General features: G+C 39.0%; 2 protein-coding genes across 6 annotated transcripts in view; both read left to right on the forward strand.

Moving 5' to 3' along the window:
- Positions 1-2904, forward strand: LOC111862105 (iron-sulfur cluster assembly scaffold protein IscU). The gene is made up of 4 exons (XM_023847225.1): positions 1-266; positions 610-834; positions 2107-2185; positions 2548-2904. Exons 1-4 carry the CDS (start codon positions 165-167, stop codon positions 2640-2642), a joined length of 501 nt encoding a protein of 166 aa, XP_023702993.1. The 5' UTR covers positions 1-164; the 3' UTR covers positions 2643-2904.
- A 1452-nt stretch (positions 2905-4356) lies between these two features.
- The window catches only part of LOC111862109 (polycomb protein Scm), a 35383-nt gene continuing 19622 nt past the window's right edge, over positions 4357-20117 (forward strand). For 4 of the 5 annotated variants that reach the window (XR_002842368.2, XR_002842367.2, XM_023847236.2 and 1 more), the window contains exons 1-4: positions 4357-4666; positions 9902-9991; positions 11724-11872; positions 17281-17431. Coding sequence is in view for 3 of the 5 variants with exons in the window: in XM_023847236.2 (XP_023703004.1) it covers positions 9964-9991; positions 11724-11872; positions 17281-17431 (328 nt within the window). In the remaining 2 variants the exon portion in view is untranslated. The remainder of the gene's footprint in view (positions 4667-9901; positions 9992-11723; positions 11873-17280; positions 17432-20117) is intronic. The other variant, XM_033750558.1, reaches the window with a different exon arrangement.

The following is a 20117-nucleotide window of genomic DNA, read 5'->3' on the forward strand; positions in this document are numbered from 1 at the left end:
TTAAGTTTCCCATTCTGTTGGGAAAGTGAACCATGTGAGATACAATTTTTTGATCTCAGTTTCTGTTTCAAGTTGTAACAAAGTTGGTGATAGCATTGTTCGTTGTAAGACGTGATACCCAACCACGTTCATTAGCGGTCAGAAAGGTCGGCGCAGTGTAGTGAATGATGTCATTGTTTAATGCAATCTCGAAGAAGGCATGCGGGAGTCTGCTGAAGAGTAGACCCACTAGTTTTAGTAACCCTGTTCTGTTCTATCATCCAAATGTAAGACATGCAATTGTTTCCAAGTACAATTTCTATAACAAAGTTTATGTTGTGGTTGGGCTTTGTGGGTAATACTGTAGTGAATCTTCTGTCAGGAAGTAGGCGTCCAAATTAGGTTATGTTTTATCATTGATTTACTCATTGATTGTCTTATGACGCTGTAGCAACTGCAGCTTTTAATTAACAGTGATCTTTAGCGTATCATTCCCGGCTGTGTACCATCTGTAATTCATTAGTTCAGTAGCATTTGCTTGAGGTTAAGATTGGCCATACAGATCTATTAGGATACATTTGAAAAATTAAACTACGCAGATTTGAAATAAATTGTACTCTTTTCTTGCAGGTTCTAGACCATTATGAGAATCCAAGAAATGTAGGTTCTCTTGATAAAAATGACAAACATGTGGGTACAGGTCTAGTAGGAGCTCCAGCTTGTGGTGATGTCATGAAGCTTCAGATCAGAGTAGATGAAAATGGGAAAATAATTGATGCTAAATTCAAGACTTTCGGTTGTGGGTCTGCAATTGCATCAAGTTCTCTAGCTACAGAATGGGTAAAAGGAAAGAGTGTGAGTATGTTTATACATTTAAGTCTGTAGTTTTCTAGTTAAACAAACATTGTAGGGTGTCCTTTGAACAAAAAGTCCAGCTCCAACCCAGTTGGCAGTCACCTGCTCATGCTAGTGCCATGCTCGCTAATTTCTGTACCCTGAAGATGGAGGTGATACATTCCTCCGAAAAGTCGGTTCACAAAGGATCTACATGGTGCCACATCCAAGAAGACGGCATTCCTTATAGTCACTGCCATGAAAACTTGAAATCTTACAAATATTATGTGGATCATGTTATTCTCAGAACTTGCATGTTTAAACTCCTTAGTTGCATAAAGAACAAAATTTAAGAAGCACATGTAACTTTGTTATCCTCAATCTCCATTTCCTCTCCTTCAGCACTTTACTCAGTGTATCACCTATAACCAGTGTTACCAGCTGTTGTTGTTAGTTTTATGTATATGTTACTTATATGCTGATGCCCTGTTTCTCTTGGTGTTGGTGTAAAAATGAAAAGAATGTGTAACTTATTACACTCTGAATTATACATATTGTTGATATTCCTATAGGACATTGGGGTGCATGCAGTAGCATAGTGGTTAAGGCTCTATGCTAGAAGTTGAAAGGTCGTGGTTTCAAATACTGAGGAGGTCATTGGATTTTTTCAGTTGACCTAATCCTTCCGCACTATGGCCCTGGGATTCACTCAGCCTCTAACAGAAATGAGTACGAGGAATTTAATAAATAATTTTCCTGGGGAGTAAAGCGTGGCCGGCGCATAAGGCTACCCTTACCACCATCTTTGAGCCTATTGTGTAGATAATGTGGACCCTCAATGTCTCACAACCCTATGGGCCTTCATGGCCTGTTACAGGGATAGTTCTACTTTTTTACTTTTTTTACCTATAGAACATAGAAGTCAGCATCATGGAGACTTCCTTACCGTGTTAAAAATGCTGAGATCTTGTGTCAGTGTCCTTTAGCCTGTAGCCCAACTGGTGATTGTGGGAGGCTGAAATTGGTGACACTGGTTGCATAGGGAGAGCATGACTAAGCATTCTGATGGCTAAGTGGACAGAGGGGTGTGGGGATGCTCCACCTCATGTGTGGAGCTGCACTCATTCCTTCACTTTGATAGAAAAGTGTGTCAGCACTTCAGAGTTTTATATGTTCAGTTGCTTGAGAACAACACTAGGCTTTGGATTGACCATACCTGAAGCCCTTAAAGTTGATTGTATGATCTGTTAATAAGGATCTGTAAATATTATCATTGTTGATATTTTGATTCAGGTTGAGGAGGCATCAAAGCTGAAGAACACAGACATAGCAAAGGAACTGTGTCTGCCACCAGTGAAACTACACTGTTCAAGTATGTACTGTCATACTTAAATTTGACTGCCTTTTGTATATAAGATCTAAAAGTATGTGATGATGGTATATTAATACAATTATTGTGTTTTTGGACATTTTCATCATACTGTTTTTTGTTTGAGACAGCGTTTCAGAGACTGAATTCTGTTTCCATCATCATGTAGAAACCTGCTCAGTCAGGCCAAACTAGCCCTATTGAGTGGGCCTGGCCGAGTAGGTTTTTACTAGAGGACAGAGGCAGAATCTGGTCTCTGAAATGTTGCTTTAAATAAAAAACAGGATGATGGATAATGTCCAAAAGCACAATAATTGTACGCTTTGAAAATGTTAACCCATATTTTCAATTTCTTTTTCTTTCAGTGCTCGCCGAGGATGCCATTAAAGCGGCACTGTCTGATTATAAGATCAAACAAGAATCATTGGCTAAGGAACAAGACAGCAAAGAATCTGGTTAAGACATGCACACATAATTTTATTTACAGTAATGCAGTACCACTGCAATATTTCATGGAAATTACAGTTTCCTTATACTGAGTCTTTAAAGTATACTATACTGTAAATAATAATTTTACTTTAGGATGCATACATAAAATTTCATGTACCTATTAATGTATGTATTATTTAGAAAGTAAGGTATTGTTTATTTTAGTGTGGCCACTTTAAGATTGCAAAACTGATACAGAAGCATATAACAAAAAATAAAGTATTGAAAAATTTTATGTAATTTATTTCATACAAATTTTGTACTTCAGCTCATACTAAGGATGCTAAAGGATATTAACAGCCTTTGTGATCTAGTGGTCAGAGTTCCTGGCACCACCAGATTTTCTGAGAAGTAGTAGGTCTGAAATGGGGTCCACTCAGCCTCCTGAGGATAATTGAAGAGCTACTTGAATAGGAAAGTAGCAGCTCCGATCTAGAAAACCGAGATTAACGGCCGTGGGCTTCCGTTGCGTCCACAAAACTTGGCACTAACTTCGCCGACAAGCGGCGGTTTCTCGGTCTGTGTAGTTGGTTTGTAGACCAAAGCCACAGAGCTTAGTATTTAGTTTCAGCTAAAGGAAATCAACGCATGAAGTACACAGAATGTGCCAGTCTTGTGACATATGTCACCACATGTAGTTCATGCAGCAGACCCTAGGTGTCTAGCTGCGTTTCGTATCAGCACCCTAGGAGCGCTAGCAGCAGCATCACCAGCATTACAAACAAAAGCGTCTACCGACTTAACAAAATAAGCGCTGTGATTACTAATTTGTTCAAGGACTTATACCGTACTAGGGCCGCGCCATAGCTCAAGCGGTTAGTCGCTGGCTTCCCATCGCGGCGGCCCGGGTTCGATCTCGGGTCTGGTCAAGCGGGATTTGTGGTGGACAAACTGGAGCTGGGGCAGGCTTTCTCAGAGTACTTCGGTTTCCCCTGCCTATCTTCACTCCACCAATTGCTCCACGGTCACCCTTATCTATCATCTGGGGCTGGTACAATAGGCCAGACGTGACCGCAGTGCAAGGGACTTACTCCCACCCCACCAGCAATAAAAACAAATTAGCGTACTATGTACAGGTATTTCTGTATTCTAGCATTGAATATAACTTTATAATGGCAAGTGGCAAGCGCGCTTGTTTCTTGCCTGGCGTATTTTTCGACCCTGAAGATGGAGGAGATATGTTCCTCTGAAACTTTAGTTGACTCTCAACGGAATACTGGGCCGCATATCCCAGAAGCTAGAACTCTTATATATTGGGTTTCTAGATTGTCAGTATTCTAAATTAAAAATTTATCCATTTACGAAAATTGTTTCCTTAGATTAAAAATTGAAATACTAAAGATAAGTTACGTTGGAGTTCATATACTTTATTTACATTTCCGTGTAGCCGAACTGACGTTACGCCTTGAAATCAATGTGTGTGTAAGTTTTAATGTAGCAGAACGTCTTGTTTACAGAATAATTTATTCTGTATTACTGTATTCGATAAATAGATGTAGAAGTCTCAAGTAAACATTCGTGTTCTTCCATGAACTGTTGACATTATATTTATTGGTATTTTATTTCAGTAATTTATATTGCAAAAATTTAATTCTATTTTAACTATCGATTTCTTCAAATAATTTATTTCGTTTTCTGTGCCTTTATCTTTTCTACAGTATATAATGCAAAGATGTATAAATCTGTTGCATGTGTCAATTACAAAATCAAATAGCTGCGCAGGTCATAAATTCTCTACTTCTAAAATTCTATACTGTCAATCAGAATGACTTATCCAGAAGCCGAAACAAAGCAGAATTAAATCGTTAGCACGGTTACCACTGAACTGAACGTATCTCCATTTTGTCAAAATGGTAGAAGGAATGTGTGTTTATGACGCTCAATATGGCGGCGTTCTTAGTAGTATGTATTAATTGCGTCATATAATGTTCACATTTAACGTTGTAAGCAGTTTATTAAACTGATAACACAAATCTGATTGCAAAACTCGTTAAGGTATGTTCTCAGGTAGATGGACGAGAGAGTGTCATGCTTAAATGTATACGTTTTGTTAAAGGGGCAGCGTAGTATAAATTTTAGCCGGGGTTGGTAAGAATTAATGTTAACTGTTGGCATTTCACAGCTTTATAAACATTAATTGTTATATGCAACAGGAAACCAGTATTTTTACATTAAGACGTCATTAGTATGTAAAGATTGTCAACTATGTTTCTGTGTAAAAATTGCTGTGGCAATATCTGTAGTGGCATTAGATACCAAAGGCAAAGTAATGTGCTGCTCTGTTTATGTTGGATAAATATAGCATGTGTGGATCGATACAACATGATGTTGCAGCTTTGTAAGAGGTCCACACAATATGATATTTAATTTTATATACCCAGTACCATCCTTAAAAGAAAACCAGCCTATTGTATAATGCACACGTATGTATGTATTTATTTATTTCGTCTCTATAGATCATTGTTACATGATATAGGACAAGTCAGTTACTGTACCTTGGCTGATTACAATAAGAGAATAAGGTTACAATACATAAAATTGTTTACAGTAGATTACAATAGTTAAGATTTCACATAGTGTGAGGTGGAATCCGTATTAGGTCCTCTTGGCACGTCGGCCGATTATTGCCTGATGCATGTAGTTATGAATGTATTGGTCAAATATGAAAGCATTGCTTGCTGCTTGAATATTTTTGGTTACTTGTTTGCCTTACTCCACAATACTGAAGATGGAGGCTTATATTTCCCCAAAACTTCCTTGAGCTTGTATAGGACTGCACAGCATTACAGCCTAAAAGACAACACTCCTTGTAGTCACCATTGAAAACCTGAGCTGCAGCAAGATCCTACTGTTTGAAGTATCTTCAGTATTTGATTTATTAATTTTTAAAGATGTGAAATACCTGGGAGCTTTCTCCCAAATTTGCTAAACACTTAGGATTTATTTTTGATATGAGTATTAAATGTAAACACTAGATGCTCCAATGTCTTGTGTTTAGTAACAGAAACACACACTTCTGTAGTATGTAGTAGTTATTATGTGAGACAGACTGCTTGTGAAAGACATGTCTTGTAGGGAAGTGAATGAACAGTTGTACGATAATTCACTGTTTTAGTTACCTATGTGGATACCAGATTACATGGGACTTTCAATATAATTTGCCATTTAGTAGCCAGTAGCCAGTACCACCTTTAGAGAATCAAGAAGCAGAGCACTGCGGATGGTTTAAGTAAATTATCATATATTGTTCAACAGTTGTTGAGGTGTACTTGGGATTGGATAAAGAGCTTCATAATGCATGTATTTAATTTAGTATAATGGTGAAATTATGAAACCAGTTCAGCCCATTAAGTCCCTGTAAGTGTGCAGCAACCATATGAAATTTTTATGGAAATTGAATCTGTGTAAATGTGTTTGTTCTGCGGATTATTGACAGTTTGTTTTAGAGCCTGAATTATCTTCATCATAACATGATGCCTATGGTATTCTTGTATCGGTCATACTATACTGTACTTTGATTATAGTGCATGAGGGTACTACTAGAGATGTTATAGAAGTGGGAAAAGCAGGCATCACTATTGCCAAACTGAAGAAGTGGAAGCTGATAAGTTCATCCCAACTATTCTACATACCCATCCTTCCAGTTTCTTATACTTGATTTCATAACATTCATTGATTTGATTTTATGAAGACTGGTAATCGAAAGTTAGTTTAAGCTGTAACACTTCCGACTTGTATATGGTGGGTTCATGGTTTGAACATCAGCCAGAACACTGACAGGTTTTTCATGTTTTCCTCAGTCTCTTCACGTAGATTCAATGATAATGCTTCAAGGTAGGTCATGACTTCAGTGGCTGCCATGCCAGGTGGACCCAACTGGACTCCACCCCCACTATGCAAAAAAGAAAAGTAGGTCTTGACTGCTTCCTTCTGGATCAATTTAGATTCATTGCGTACCATCCTATATAATGATGAGGTGTTCGCAGGATTGGTAGCATAATTCATCTCACTGTAAATAGTAACAGGTACAATTGTATTTGACCAGATAATTTCATCTCCGCTTTCATTATGGCCTTCCAAATAAATGACAGAATATACCGTATTTACGCATGTATAGGCCGCAGCACAATTTTCAGACAGAAATTATAGAAAAAATAATTTTCTTGGAATATTATTTCAGGAGTATTACACCCTGTATTACTAATTATGAATATAATTTTTTTTTAAATGAAGTGTGATTTCGAATATTTCGAATATAAGCCGCACCCCAGTTTTCCTCTTGAATTTTTGGCAAAAAATGTGCGGCCTGTACATGCGTAAATACGGTATTTGTGGCTAGTTGCCAAACTCGAATCTTTCTGCTTTTCAGAAAGGTACTATGTTTACTGCTGTTAAACTATTCAACAGATTGCCCATAACCATTCAAAGCCTTAAAGAGGATAGAATTAGTTTTAAAAATAGGCTGTTTTTATATCTTATGAATAATTCCTTGTATATAGTTTCTGAATATGTGGAGCATAACATAAACAATTAATTTTAATTATTTTGTTATCTGTGCGTTTGTTTAAATTTTGTATGACGACCTTCATGTCCGTTTGTTTGGACTTGTGAAATGAAATGAAATGAAATGAAATGAAATGTATGTATGATGGGGTAGCCAAAAGAAACCGAACTATTTTTTTTTGTGGGCAGAGCTTTTGTAGTACCGCTATGAGTGCATAGAGCTAACATTCCTGAGTCGATAAGCTGACTACCGTTGCTTCAGAAGGTAAGGACTAGTTTCGGCAGAGTTTATAGTGACAACTGTTTTGTGTGATCGTCATTTTTGCAATGGCTGATTTTCGTGAACAGCGTGCGGCGGTGAAATTCTGCTTTTTGCTGGGGAAAAGTGGAACAGAAACTCTTGAAATGTTAAAAACGACGTACAAGGATGATGCTATGGGGAAAACTCAAGGGTTTGAGTGGTTTTCCTGTTTCAAAAATGGTGAAATGTCAATTGATGACAAAACTCGTTCTGGTCGTCCTTCCACGGCCTGAACACATGAAAATGTTGAAAAATTCGTGAAATCATCAAGGAGGATCGACGACGGACCATTGAAGAATTTGTGCAGCTGTCGGGAGTGACTTGGAGCTCAACGGCCAGATTTGTGGCAGTCGGGTGACTGGTTTTTCCATCATGACAATGCCCCTGCTCACACAGCCCTGTCTGTACGACAATTCTTGACCAAAAATGGTATGACCCCTGTTCCTCACCCTCCATACTCACCTGACCTTGCCCCCTGCGACTTTTTTTTTTGTTTCCTCGAATGAAAAGAGACATGAAAGGAAAAGATGACGGAGGCGCTGCCAAGCATCTCAAAAGACGAATTTAGACAATGTTTTGAAAAATGGAATAAAAGATTAGACAAGTGTATTAGTGTAAGTGGAGAGTACTTTGAAGGGGATTGAAGGTTTGTGCTTAAAATTTGAATAAATAAGTTTAAAAAAAAATAAGTTCGGTTTCTTTGGGTACCCCCTCGTATGTATGTATGTATCCCTCCATGTTTCTTTCTGAGTCACATTAATGGTCACTCAGTGTCCATCATTGCCTGAACATGCCTTAAGCGTGAAGATGTGTGAAAATATTGGTGAACCTGAATGCATTGTGTTAACATAACTTTCCATCAACAACAACATTTAGAACAAATAAAATCCCACAAAGTTGTGTCCCATCAACTTCCATCACTGGTTCTTAACTGTTATGGATTCACAGGCAAATAAAACAGCAGTGAGTTTCTTTGGAACTCTGTGTATCACAAACCGTCTAATTATTACTAGCACATGTAAAAATGTTTGTTTAAAGTATAAAAATTCATGTCTTATGTGGTATTACAGTTTAAGAGACATAATTTATCCACAGTGAATATTCCCAATTAAAAATTATGCATAACAATATTAGAGAATTGAAACTTGAGAAATCTCTCATATATTCAGTTCAGTATATAATGGAAAGAAAAGCAGGTATAATTGACTATCCTAGTGAGATGGCTGTGCAGAAATTTAGTTGTGTTTGACATAGTTTAGTCAGCAGAAGAAACTAGTAAAAGTAAGTAAAAAAGTAAAGCTATCCCTGTACCAGGCCCTGAAGGCCCATGGGGTTGTGAGACATTGAGGCTCCCACATTATCTAGACAGTCGGCTCAAAGATGGTAAAGTTGTCAGCCTTATGCGCCAGCCATGCATTACTCTCCAGGGAAATTATTAAATTAATTCCTGGTACTCATTTCTGTTAGAGGCTGAGTAAACCCCAGGGCCTAGTGTGGCTGGATTAGGTCAACTGAAAAAAATCCAGTGACCTCATTGAGACTTGAACCCATGACCTAGTAAGAAATACTAATTACAAAATAGTAATTTTTGCAGAAGTGGTAAATATGTATATAAATAAAATGATAGCTGTGTGTGTTGTTCAAATGAAACCTGTTCATATGTTCATCCTAGTCAAGGAAGCAATAAAGGGCCACACATTTGAATCAGACAGAACCATCAAGGCTGTGGTGGTGCAGTGATTCCAGCAGCAACTAAGGGAGTTTTTTGTGGAGAGGATCCAGCAGCTAGTACATCAAAGGCATGCCTGCCTCAGTGCCCATCAGGACTATTTTTATCAGCCTCTCATCCTTCACCCATCGAGTCCCCAAACAGATTTTGTTTGAACAACCCATGTAGAATCTGTGGAGTGGTAGTAATCAGCAGGCCACCAGTTAAGAAACGCAAATTTATATAGTTCCAAATATCCCACTAATGTGAATGTAGCTGGCTTTGCCTAAAATCCTAAAAAGAAATAAATTAATATAAATTTACTGTGGTTGGGGGCACACGGTAGCATAGTTGGTTGAGGCACTATGCTACAAGCCAGAAGGTCTTAAGTTTGAATCCTGATGAGGTCATTGGATTTTTCAGCTGCACTATGGCCCAGGGGTTGATTCATACCTCTAACAAATGAGTACCAGGAACCTTCCTGGGGTGTAAAGGGCAGCTGATATGTGAGGCTGACAACCTGAGTGCCATCTGTGAGCCAGCTGTCTAGAAAATGTTGGAGCCTCGATGTCTCATAACCCTGTGGACCCTTCATGGCCGGTTACAGGGATAGCTTTGCCTTCTTACCTTATATTTATTATGGGCGTAATTTTTTTCAAGCTACCAGTGCTGTGGGGATGAATATATGATATATAATGGGTTTAATTTGTTTTTGCAGGTATCAGAACTTATTAAGCTCCTGTACAGTTGGTCTTAAAGTTGTCAGGGCAGCAGTCAGATATGTCCGGTCCACATGGTAAAGTACGAGGTATGCCATCATGTAGGCAATGAGCAACACTCACCTTGAAGTGTTTTTGTGTCATGAATAATTAGTGATTAAGGAAGTTTGTGTATGTTGCTATCACTCTGAAGAGTATGTATTCAGAAAAAAAATGTTCAAAATGAATACTGTACTTTTGATTAGTTCATGTCAAAATGTACTATGTGAAGGTAGTTGTAAATGTATTACCTGGCTACATTAACTGCAGATTATACAAATGAAGCTGAAGTTATGTGGTAGGGGAAGGAAGAGGTTCATGTGATGAGTGCTTGATATCGTCATCCATGTTATGTATACATGTTCAGTTCATTTATAATGTTTCTTAGAGTGAATTGTCTGTATTAGTGTAGGACAAATGTTCTTGAGGATGTCTTCACATAAAAAAACAGACCTAGTATTCATAATGAAGGTCAAGATATTATTATAAATGTTAAATAGATTTTCAGTCTAATGAAAATTTGAAATACCCAGCAACAAAATGTGTTGCCGGAGCTACTGAGAAACTAGAAGCCATTATATCAAGACAAGAAAGAGTAATACAGGAAGTATTCATGGAGAAAAACTGAAGTTATCAATTGAAAGTTGTGAACTCAGTCTACTTAGTGACCATTATAGTGCCATATTGAAGAAAAACAGAGGTTGGGTATTGTTGGTAAGATTTGTTTTATAGGCAACCTGTGCCGAAAACATTTTCTTTTGATGTCAGCACAACTTGTTGCATATTTTATCAAGTGTTGCATCTTATTTTATATGTTACCTGTCTTTTCAGAACTTTTCAGTTATTGGTGTTAGATGTTTTGATGAAGTTTGTTTTTAACAATTCCTGTTATTCAGAGTAACAACAAAATTTGGTTAGGAACAAGTTTTCCGTCATGTTTTATATGCACTCATTGGAGACTGATTGGTGAGCCAGTCTTTTGCACATTACTGGTCTTACAGTTGTCAGCATTCCTCGAGGTGATACCACAGCACACTGGGGCTTGGAAGTGTAAGGATTCTAATGGGGTATATTCACTTCTTCCACGAATATTTCAGTCAACATGTTGAAGCGCAATAAAATATGTAATCAGCAAATTTCTGTAGTCTGCGATTTTTCCATAAGTGCAGTGTCATCAAATCTTTTCTTTTTGGAGTAAGAACATTAAGGTTTGAAACAGAAACGTGACATGGGGCTAGATTTTGGAACTAGAGGAATGGAGGCCAAGAGTCATACAGTTTTGGGGTAGATATTCCTATAGAGACAAAGCAGAGTGATTGACACATTTTATGATTTTGAAATTAAGGGTAAATTATTGAGCATATTGTATTCTTTGCTCATCTAATAGAGGATCTATATTAAGTGCAGTAGTGTCATCTTTCATCCAGCCCTGACACTTTGTAGTATATTGTTTTGAATATGGTAACAGTAATTATGTATGACAACAACCTGATGTTGAATACTTGGCATGTCTTTTCAGAATCAAGCAGTGACGGAGAAACGTTTATGCGAAAAGTATGAAATTCCAGGTTTTCATTTACTTTTTTTTTTGTATTCCCGTGATTCCCATTTTAAGTTTTTGTGTAATGAACTAAAAATGTATAACCATAAATTTTTTATTGCCACTGTATGAAGGTCCTTTATTCATTTCATTCTAAGGATGCAGTGGGTTTAAAGAGTGATGTCAAGAGAAAATATGGTGGTACTGTTTTGAAGGCAGTAGCCCTGCATCCATGTTAATAGGTGCAGGAAGACCTTCAAAGAACAAGATATCGTGTACCTGGTGCGGGGAAAACAAACAGCCCTTGAAGTATGTGTTACCTACTCAGCATGGCAAGAAGGAATTCTGTTCCGAAACCTGCTTGTCAGAATTCAGAAAGGCATACATAAAGGTAACAGTAGTATTATATTAAGAAAAAAGTTACAGTAATAACATGTACGTATTATATTGTGACATGTTGACCCCTACCTCCCCAGCTGCACGTAGCTGTAACGTAGCGCTCGCGTAATAGGCGAGTAATCACCCCGCATCCTGGTAGCTATGCAACGTGCAACGCGCGGTGACGTCACAAGCGGAGCCGAAGTGAGCCGAGCGGAGCCGACGTTAGCCGAGTCCCCGCGACCATGAAGCTATGCAAAGCGAATCAACAGCGGTGACGTCACCGAGGGATATCGCGGTTGCTAGGCAGCAGTCAACAACTCCGGACAGCGTGGCTAGCAACAAGGCACCAGACGACAATTGTCCGATCAAGGCTACATAAGGAGCAGCGAAGGCTATTCACAGTCAGTCAGTTAGTCCTGGAGCTACCTACGAGTCAGTCCTCGAGCTACCTCCGAGTTAGTTCCGAGTTAGCCAGCAACCAGTCAGTTGTCTTGTGGCATTTGGAGTGTACTAATTGTGATACTGCAGATAGCAGTAAGCGTAAATCTGTAATTTGGGTAATTGTAAGTGCGAATGTGAAATAAAATTCGCTACATCAAATACCTCGTGAAGTCACGTATAACGCCCAGTACGTGACAGTATAATAGGTTCTTTTCATAGCACCAAAGCTGGTTTCAGATTATGGCAATACTGTGTAAAGTTAGAATTTCATCCACTTGTGATCAAGCTTTTTTCTTCTGGAAGAGATACAGAATGGCTGCAAGATGGAGGCTAGATGTTACTAACTTCATGAAGCAAACTCCTTGAGAAACCAGCAGTCACTCAGCTAGGTAGGAAAGTTCTTATTAGGGAACCCAGGTCTGAGGTCCTGTATATAAATTTGTAATATGATGATTTGTCTTTTAAAGATTCTTTCCTTCAAAACTGATAAAATAGTTTAGGGAACTGTATGTTATTAATGTGTATGCAATTCACTTAACTTAGAAGTTGATTTCCCACCTGTAAGGACAGCTGCACTATAGTGCCGATGATTTGTCAGCAGTTCAGTTTGGTGTGGTAGTCTTCAGAACAGTTAAGTCACAGTCTGACACCACGTATTTTACACAGTATTTTGTCTCTCCTTTTTCTGTGTTTTTTCCTTGAACATTTCTTTGTTATCAGTGAAATGAAGGAATTTATGCATCAATTCCAGGTAGTACTTTATAATGACATCACCAGAAACTTTTCATTGGTAGAATTCTCTTTGTGGAGAAATAATTTCAAAATGTAGGTTTCTGAATTACACATATTATTGTCTTACATCACTGACTTAAATGATCTAACAATTTACTGTATGAAAATGGCTTTCTACTGAATTCTGAAATTGTTCACCATAGCCATTGGTTTCAATTACAATCACTAGGACAGGGTCCATGGAAATTATATTGAAAATTTCACCATATTCATTAAACCTTTCCCAGTGTTCTTAGATCTACAATTATCTGAAACATTTTCCCTTTAAAAAAAACTCCCTGGTTTCAGTCCACAAGTGAACTGTACCGACCGAGTGACCACCACTTATCGGTGAAGTTAATGCCAACTTTAGTGGGTAGAGGGTGTCATGTGGTCAGCACGACAGTTCCTTACAGCCGTTAATTTTGGTTTTCTAGACTGGAAAATTTTCCCTCTACCAACATAATATATCATGTCCTCACAGTCAACATCTAGGCAGGATCTTCCTCCTGTTTACTATCATCATTCACCTTGGTCATCAGTTTCACCATCACTGTTATTGCCTTGTGAATTTGTACTCTTTTCAGAATCACTTGCAGGTAGTGCTTCTGTCGCATCTTTGAAAATGTGGGTGGTCACTTTTTGCTTATAGATGCCTTGACTACACTCACATAACTTATAAGAGGGTGTAAACATGAGGGTAGTGGAAGAAAGCAAGAATCTATATGTAGAATCAAAGGGAGCTGATTCAATGAAACACCATCTCCTGTCACATCTAGGGAGTGAACAAAGTGAACAATGATAAGCTTCAGTTTCATTCAAAACATAGCTGAAGGTAGCTGCCAAGTAATGCCTCTCATAGTTCAGCAGAATGCCTCAAGTTAAGCAGGAAAACAGTGTGATAAAATTAAAGTTCAGAAGTTCTCTTGTGAGTAGTCTGAAATAAATTTAATCCAAATTTGTATTAGGATTGTCAACTACTACTACAGGAGTCAGTTTTATAAATTTGGTGGTTTATCTCTTTACCTTTAATGGATGAAATGAACCACCATTCCCACAATTCTGAGCTTGCTTTTAAAAGTAATCTTGGGTTACACAAATTCTAATTTTTATACGAAGATTTGAGTTTCATATGACAGTGACTGTGAAGATAACTTCTGGGTTGTGGTAATGTGTATTTTCATAGATACGAGGCTCGTCCACAAAGTAAGTTTCCCTGGGGCTGTTTGCAGACATAAAACACAATTTCATGGAAATATTTATTGCAACAGATACAGCAAGTGTTCAGCTATTTTTCAACATAATCGCCACTGGAATTGAGACATTTATCATACTGTGGGACCAACTTTTGAGTACCTGTGTCGTAGAAGTCTGCCACCTGGGATTGGAACCACTGTGTGACAACCATCTTTGCTTCTGTCATTCTCAAAACCCTGAAGCTCACCGGACAGGAATTTCTTTAGGTGTAGGAGAAGATGGAAATCACTAGGAGCGAGGTCCGGGCTGTAGGGTGGATGTTTAATCACCTCCAAGCTGAACTCCGGCAGGAGACTTGCTGTCCGTTGAACCGTGTGCGGCCTAGCGTTATTGTGCAGGAAGACAATACCGGCACTAAGCATCGCCTGCAGCTTGTTCTGAATGGCCCATCACAATTTCTGCAGTGTTTCACAGTAACGCTCAGCATTCACCGTCTCACCTCTGGTCAGGAAGTCAACATGGAGATCGTCCCGTCTGTCCCAGAATACCGTGCGCATCACTTTCCGCGCAGACGTCTGTTTGAATTTCGTCTTACAGGGAGATCCACTGTGACGCCAATGCGTTGACTGCTGCTTGGTTTCTGGGGTAATGTGTGCAATCCACGTTTCATCACCTGTGATGATCCGGTCCAGAAACTCGTCGCCATCATCATGGTACCGCTGCAGAAATGTCAATGCTGACTCCATGCGCTTTGTTTTGTGTTCTGGTGTCAGTTTCTTTGGCACCCACTTGGCGCACAATTTTCTGAACAGGTGCACCATGACAATTTCGTGCAACAAGGAGTGGGAAATCTGCAGGACATGACTGCTGAGTTCTGCAATTGTGACGCGACGATTCTCCATAATTCATTCCGGCACAAGCTCCACCAGGTTGTCTGTAATGATGGATGGCCGCCCACTGTGCTTCTCATCATGCACACTTTGTCGACCTGCTGAAAACTGTGTGCACCAGCGAAGCACTATCTACTTGCTCATGACGTTAGGCCCATAGACCCGGCACAGCTGACGATGAATTTCGATTGGCGATGTGCTCTGTGCATTCAAAAACTTTATCACTGACTGCACTTCACATTCGGCGGGAGCTGGAATAAGAGCCTCCATCTTCAACAGCTGCAATGATGCTACTATGGGAATGCGGGAAATTCCATTAGTGCATGCGCCATGCTGCATCATTGCTGTATCACGTACGCGCAGTCACTTCATGCAATATAGGGTTTGCTAGCTGTGGGACAAGTGGGAAACTTACTTTGTGGACGTGCTACGTATCAATGTTTCAGAGGTTCATGCTGCTTCCATCTTCGGGCTGAAGGTGGAGGCAGCATGTTCATCAGAAAGTTGTGAACTTCTACAAGACATATGATATTAAACGACAAGAATTTTCTATTTTCAAATTCATATTCTTTGTATACCAAGTTCATACATTGAAACCCCCATTAAAGTTTCTTTTGGGACTAATGGATTTAAAAACAAAACTGAGGAAAAATTAAAAATAAGTAATTTAACACTGAGATTATTGAACTAGAAGGATTTAAATTAAATGAGTACTGTATACTTTATATGGCTTTGTATCTACACATCTAGTCACCATTATGTATTCCAGTCATTAAATTACTGTTTTCAGATGGGCACACAAAATTATATTAATTAAAGGAACTTAGTTTTGAAACAGTTACTATGACCAGTTGGTTTTCAAGTCAGATCCATGTTGAATTATGTACAACTGGATGTTAAGTAATTAAATATTAAAATAAATGTTTGTCATTAATTACATAAAAAGAGTTATTAAAAATTATATTAAAAGGATGTATGTATGTATGTATTATCAAAGCAACTAAAAGTAATTATTGTGTTAGTACTCAGCAGTCCTGCTTCATATTTGGAATGTATCTGGTTCATATCTCAGCTATGGCACCTGTTATTGTGGCTTAGGTTTCTCATGCATTTCTTTGATCTCACAGACAAAACAAACTCCGTGATTTTAGTCCGCAAGTGAACTATACCGACCGAGCAACCGCCGCTTGTCGGCAAAGTTAGTGCCAACTTTTGCGGATAGAGAGTGTCACATGGTCAGCGCAACAGATCCCCACGGCAGTTAATTTCGGTTTTCTAGACCGGAGCCGCCATTTCCTTGAAATAGCTCCTCAGTTATCATCATGAGGCTGAGTGGATACCCATTCCAGACCAACTGTTTCTCCGAAAAAATCTGGTATCGCTGGGAATCGAACCCAGAACTCTGGATCTGTAGCCAGGGACTCTGACCACTGTACCACAGAGACAGGTTTTGGAAATGTACCCAAAATGGGTCATAGCTGCTTGATTTTACATTCTTCTTAACTTATCTGCAGTCATATAATTTGTTGTTCAAGTTTAATATGACCAGTGCAGTTGACAAAGCATCACTGTACAATATCTTTGTCCTAGGAGAAGGAGGAAAACAGAGTTCTTTCCTGTTATTTATTTGATTGATTCTAAGGTTATTTAACAATAATGGTTGTACAGTCATGGTTATATATGAGGGTTGGAACTTTAATAGTGGCAACACTGCTGTAGAGACGCCATGCAACGGAACCAAATAATGTCACTGCTAAAGGTATCCTACGACTTCCACATCGCTGGCAACAGGTTGTGCACAGTGCTGGTGACTACATTGAAGGACAGTAAAACTTTGAAACATGCATGTATTTTGTATCAGTTGTAAATAAATAGGTGCCACTGTTAAAGTTTCAACCCTTGTAGAATCAAATTAGAGGGGGAAATATGAATGATGTGTGAGTATATAAGGAGACAGTCATGACCTGTTTCAGGATAGTATCATGATGTTCTGGAAAAATTACAAAGACCATCAGTGAGGATAACCTGAGATTCAAAGCAGGTACCACTTGAGGAATACTCTGGAGCATTATTGCTGCACAAACCTGCTTTATTGTTTCCTCTTAATTTGCATTTTTAGGGTGCCTGTCTTTACTGTGACAATGTTATTCGTGGTACCCCGGTTCGAGTTGAACAGCAGGATTCATCTGCAAAGGATTTCTGCAGCACCTATTGTCTCAACAAACACACGAAAAAGGAACAGGCAGCTCAGCTCGCGGAACAGAAACGAGGTAAAATGGAGATGATTCTTAGTGTAACATTGTCCAAGAAAGTTGCAGTGTTCCTTGTATTTCTACATACCAGTCCCAGGCTTATTAAATATAACGTGTATTGCTCTCTTAATACACTGAAAGTAACATATACAGTAAAACTTGGTTATAGCAACATCGGTTTCTGCGACACCTTGTCTATTGCATCAAATATTCAATGGTACGAACTAATTCCTCATAAAGCAACTGTTTTTATACCTTGCTTAGTACGACATGCACAAATGCATCAACCTCGTATGTAACGTCATTTTCATTCCTGAATTTCTCTGATATGGACATTGAACGTAATTTAGAAAGTGTGTATTGGGAAAGTAACAGGAAACAGATGAAGATAACTGATTACTGTACTCGTATCTAGGTACAGTAAGGCACAACAATTGATGTAATCTACTGTAATTTGGTGAGTAGGCCTACCTTTAATATACAGTATTAGTGCGGTGTGTATTGTCAGTGAAAAGCGCTGTAATATGTCTTTGATATTACACATTTGGGCAATTCCACGTTAATGTTACGTTAGTCTGTACTTAACTACGTATTTCACTAAAAAATGCAACATTGTAACTCGGTTTTTGGTAGATTTTTACGTGACTAACATAAGGCTACTGTGGAAGTGCCCATTTTGGTTACAACGACATTCGTTTATAACGACACTATTTTTAGGTCCCTTTGATGACGTTATAACCAAGTTCTACTGTATATGCATGTTTAGTTCACACTTTATGTGTGACCTAAGCATGGGCCAGTCAATTCTTGTTCATAGAATACCATAAACATGTGACATATCCTTCACAAGTGCACTTGAATTGATGTTTAGTCCATTGGCTTATATGGTCATGTTACAGTCATAAACAAAGTAGGATTTGAAAGGTGAAGGTAAAGAGACATAATATTTTAGAGAAAATTAAAAAAAAAAATAGAAGATTTCTGCAGTCAAATGAAGGGTGGTTTATTTTGTGATATTTTTGGCCTATACAGTGAATTTTCACAAGTATGGAGTTTTGTATGAGCCACACAGTAATGTTGCTGGTTGAGGCATTATGTTACAAGCTGGAAGGTCACAGGTTTGAATCCTGATGAGGCCATTGGATTTTTCAATTTACTTAACCCTTCCATCTGCACAATGGCTCGGGTTGACTCAGCCTCTGACAGAAATGAGTATTAGGAATCTTGTTGGAAGCTAAAGAGCGGCCAGGATGTAAAGCTGACAACCTTACCACCATCTGTGAACCGATTGTGTAGAATATGTGGGAGGCTTGATGCCTCACAATCATATGGGCCTTCACAGCCTGTTCCAGAGATAGGTTAACCATTTCTAGGGGGTTTTCGTTTATGTGTTCCAGGGCCGTAGTTCGTTGTTTTTTATTATGAGGGCAAATCAAAAAGTCTTTGCCCCTATTTTATTTTCAGCCACAATAATACACATATAAGGAAATCAAAATACAGGCAGTGTACTAAGTACCTTTGACTATTTTTCCACATAGTCACCACCCTGGTTCAGGCATTTGTCCCAATGCACCACTAGTTTGGAGATGCTGCTGTTGTAAAATTAGGCCGGTTGAGCGTGGAACCACCGCTGGACAGTGGTTTTTGCATCGTCATCAGAAATGAACCTCTGGCCTGCCAGGAACTTCTTCAGTGGACCGAACATGTAATCACTGGGGGCGAGGTCTGGACTATATGGTGCATGCTCCATAATCTCCCATTCGAATGACTGCAGTTGGATCGCGGTCATGTTTGCCACATGAGGCCTAGCGTTGTCATAGAGGAGAGCCACATTGTCCACGAGAATCCCTGGGCACTTTTTCCTGATGGCAGCTCGCAGATGTGCAAGTGTGCCACAATAGCTGTCCGTGTTGATGGTGGCACCTCGTGGCTTGAAATCCAGCAGGAGTGGTCCTCAGCAGTCCCAGAAGACAATGACCATCAACTTCCAGATGGATGGCATTCTGCGGAATTTCTTTGTGGCAGGTGAACTGGGATGTTTCCACACCATGCTCTGCTGCTTGGATTCTGGAGTGAAATGCAATGCCCATGTTTCATCATCAGCGACAGTGAGATCCAGGAACCTTTCACCCTCCTCGGAGCAGCACTGCAAATGTTGCAGTGATTTCATCATTCTCTTTGCCTTGTTCAGATCATCCAACAGCTTAGGCAGTGGTTCCGCACTCAACTGGCCGAATTCTACAACAGCAGCATCTCCAAACTAGTAGTGTGATGTGACAAATACCTGAACTGGGGTGGTGACTATGTGGAAAAATAGTCAAAGGTACTTAGAACACTGCCTGTATTTTGATTTCCCTGTATGTGTATTATTGTGGCTGAAAAAAATAGGGACAAAGACTTTTCAATTTGCCTTCATATTAAAAACCATTCTTGAACTTGAAACTGAGATCTTGTGCTGAAGACATTTCACCTTTTGATTTGTTGTTTATGTATAGTTGATTCTTCTAGCATTTAGATTTTTGATATAATGATACAAATTCCGTCCCAAGTGCAAACAATATATTATGTGTCCTTGATCTTGTTCACCCACACTACATGTTTCGGCCACAGACGGCCATCATCAGGTGTATAACACTCACGTCGCTGTCACACTGCACTCAGCCCAAAATTTAACATTTAAAACACTTTCCTTGTTATTATCAAC

The sequence above is a fragment of the Cryptotermes secundus genome, unplaced genomic scaffold (genome assembly GCF_002891405.2).
Source record: "Cryptotermes secundus unplaced genomic scaffold, Csec_1.0 scaffold645, whole genome shotgun sequence".
Classification (NCBI taxonomy): domain Eukaryota; kingdom Metazoa; phylum Arthropoda; class Insecta; order Blattodea; family Kalotermitidae; genus Cryptotermes; species Cryptotermes secundus.

What these genes read in the sequence shown, in the direction of transcription:
- LOC111862105 (XM_023847225.1), top strand. Translation starts at nt 165, where the DNA reads ATGATGTCATTGTTTAATGCAATCTCGAAGAAGGCATGCGGGAGTCTG. An exon ending in TTCTGTTCTATCATCCAAAT is followed by an intron (nt 267 to 609) that starts GTAAGACATGCA and finishes CTTTTCTTGCAG; the next exon opens with GTTCTAGACCATTATGAGAA. An exon ending in AATGGGTAAAAGGAAAGAGT is followed by an intron (nt 835 to 2,106) that starts GTGAGTATGTTT and finishes ATTTTGATTCAG; the next exon opens with GTTGAGGAGGCATCAAAGCT.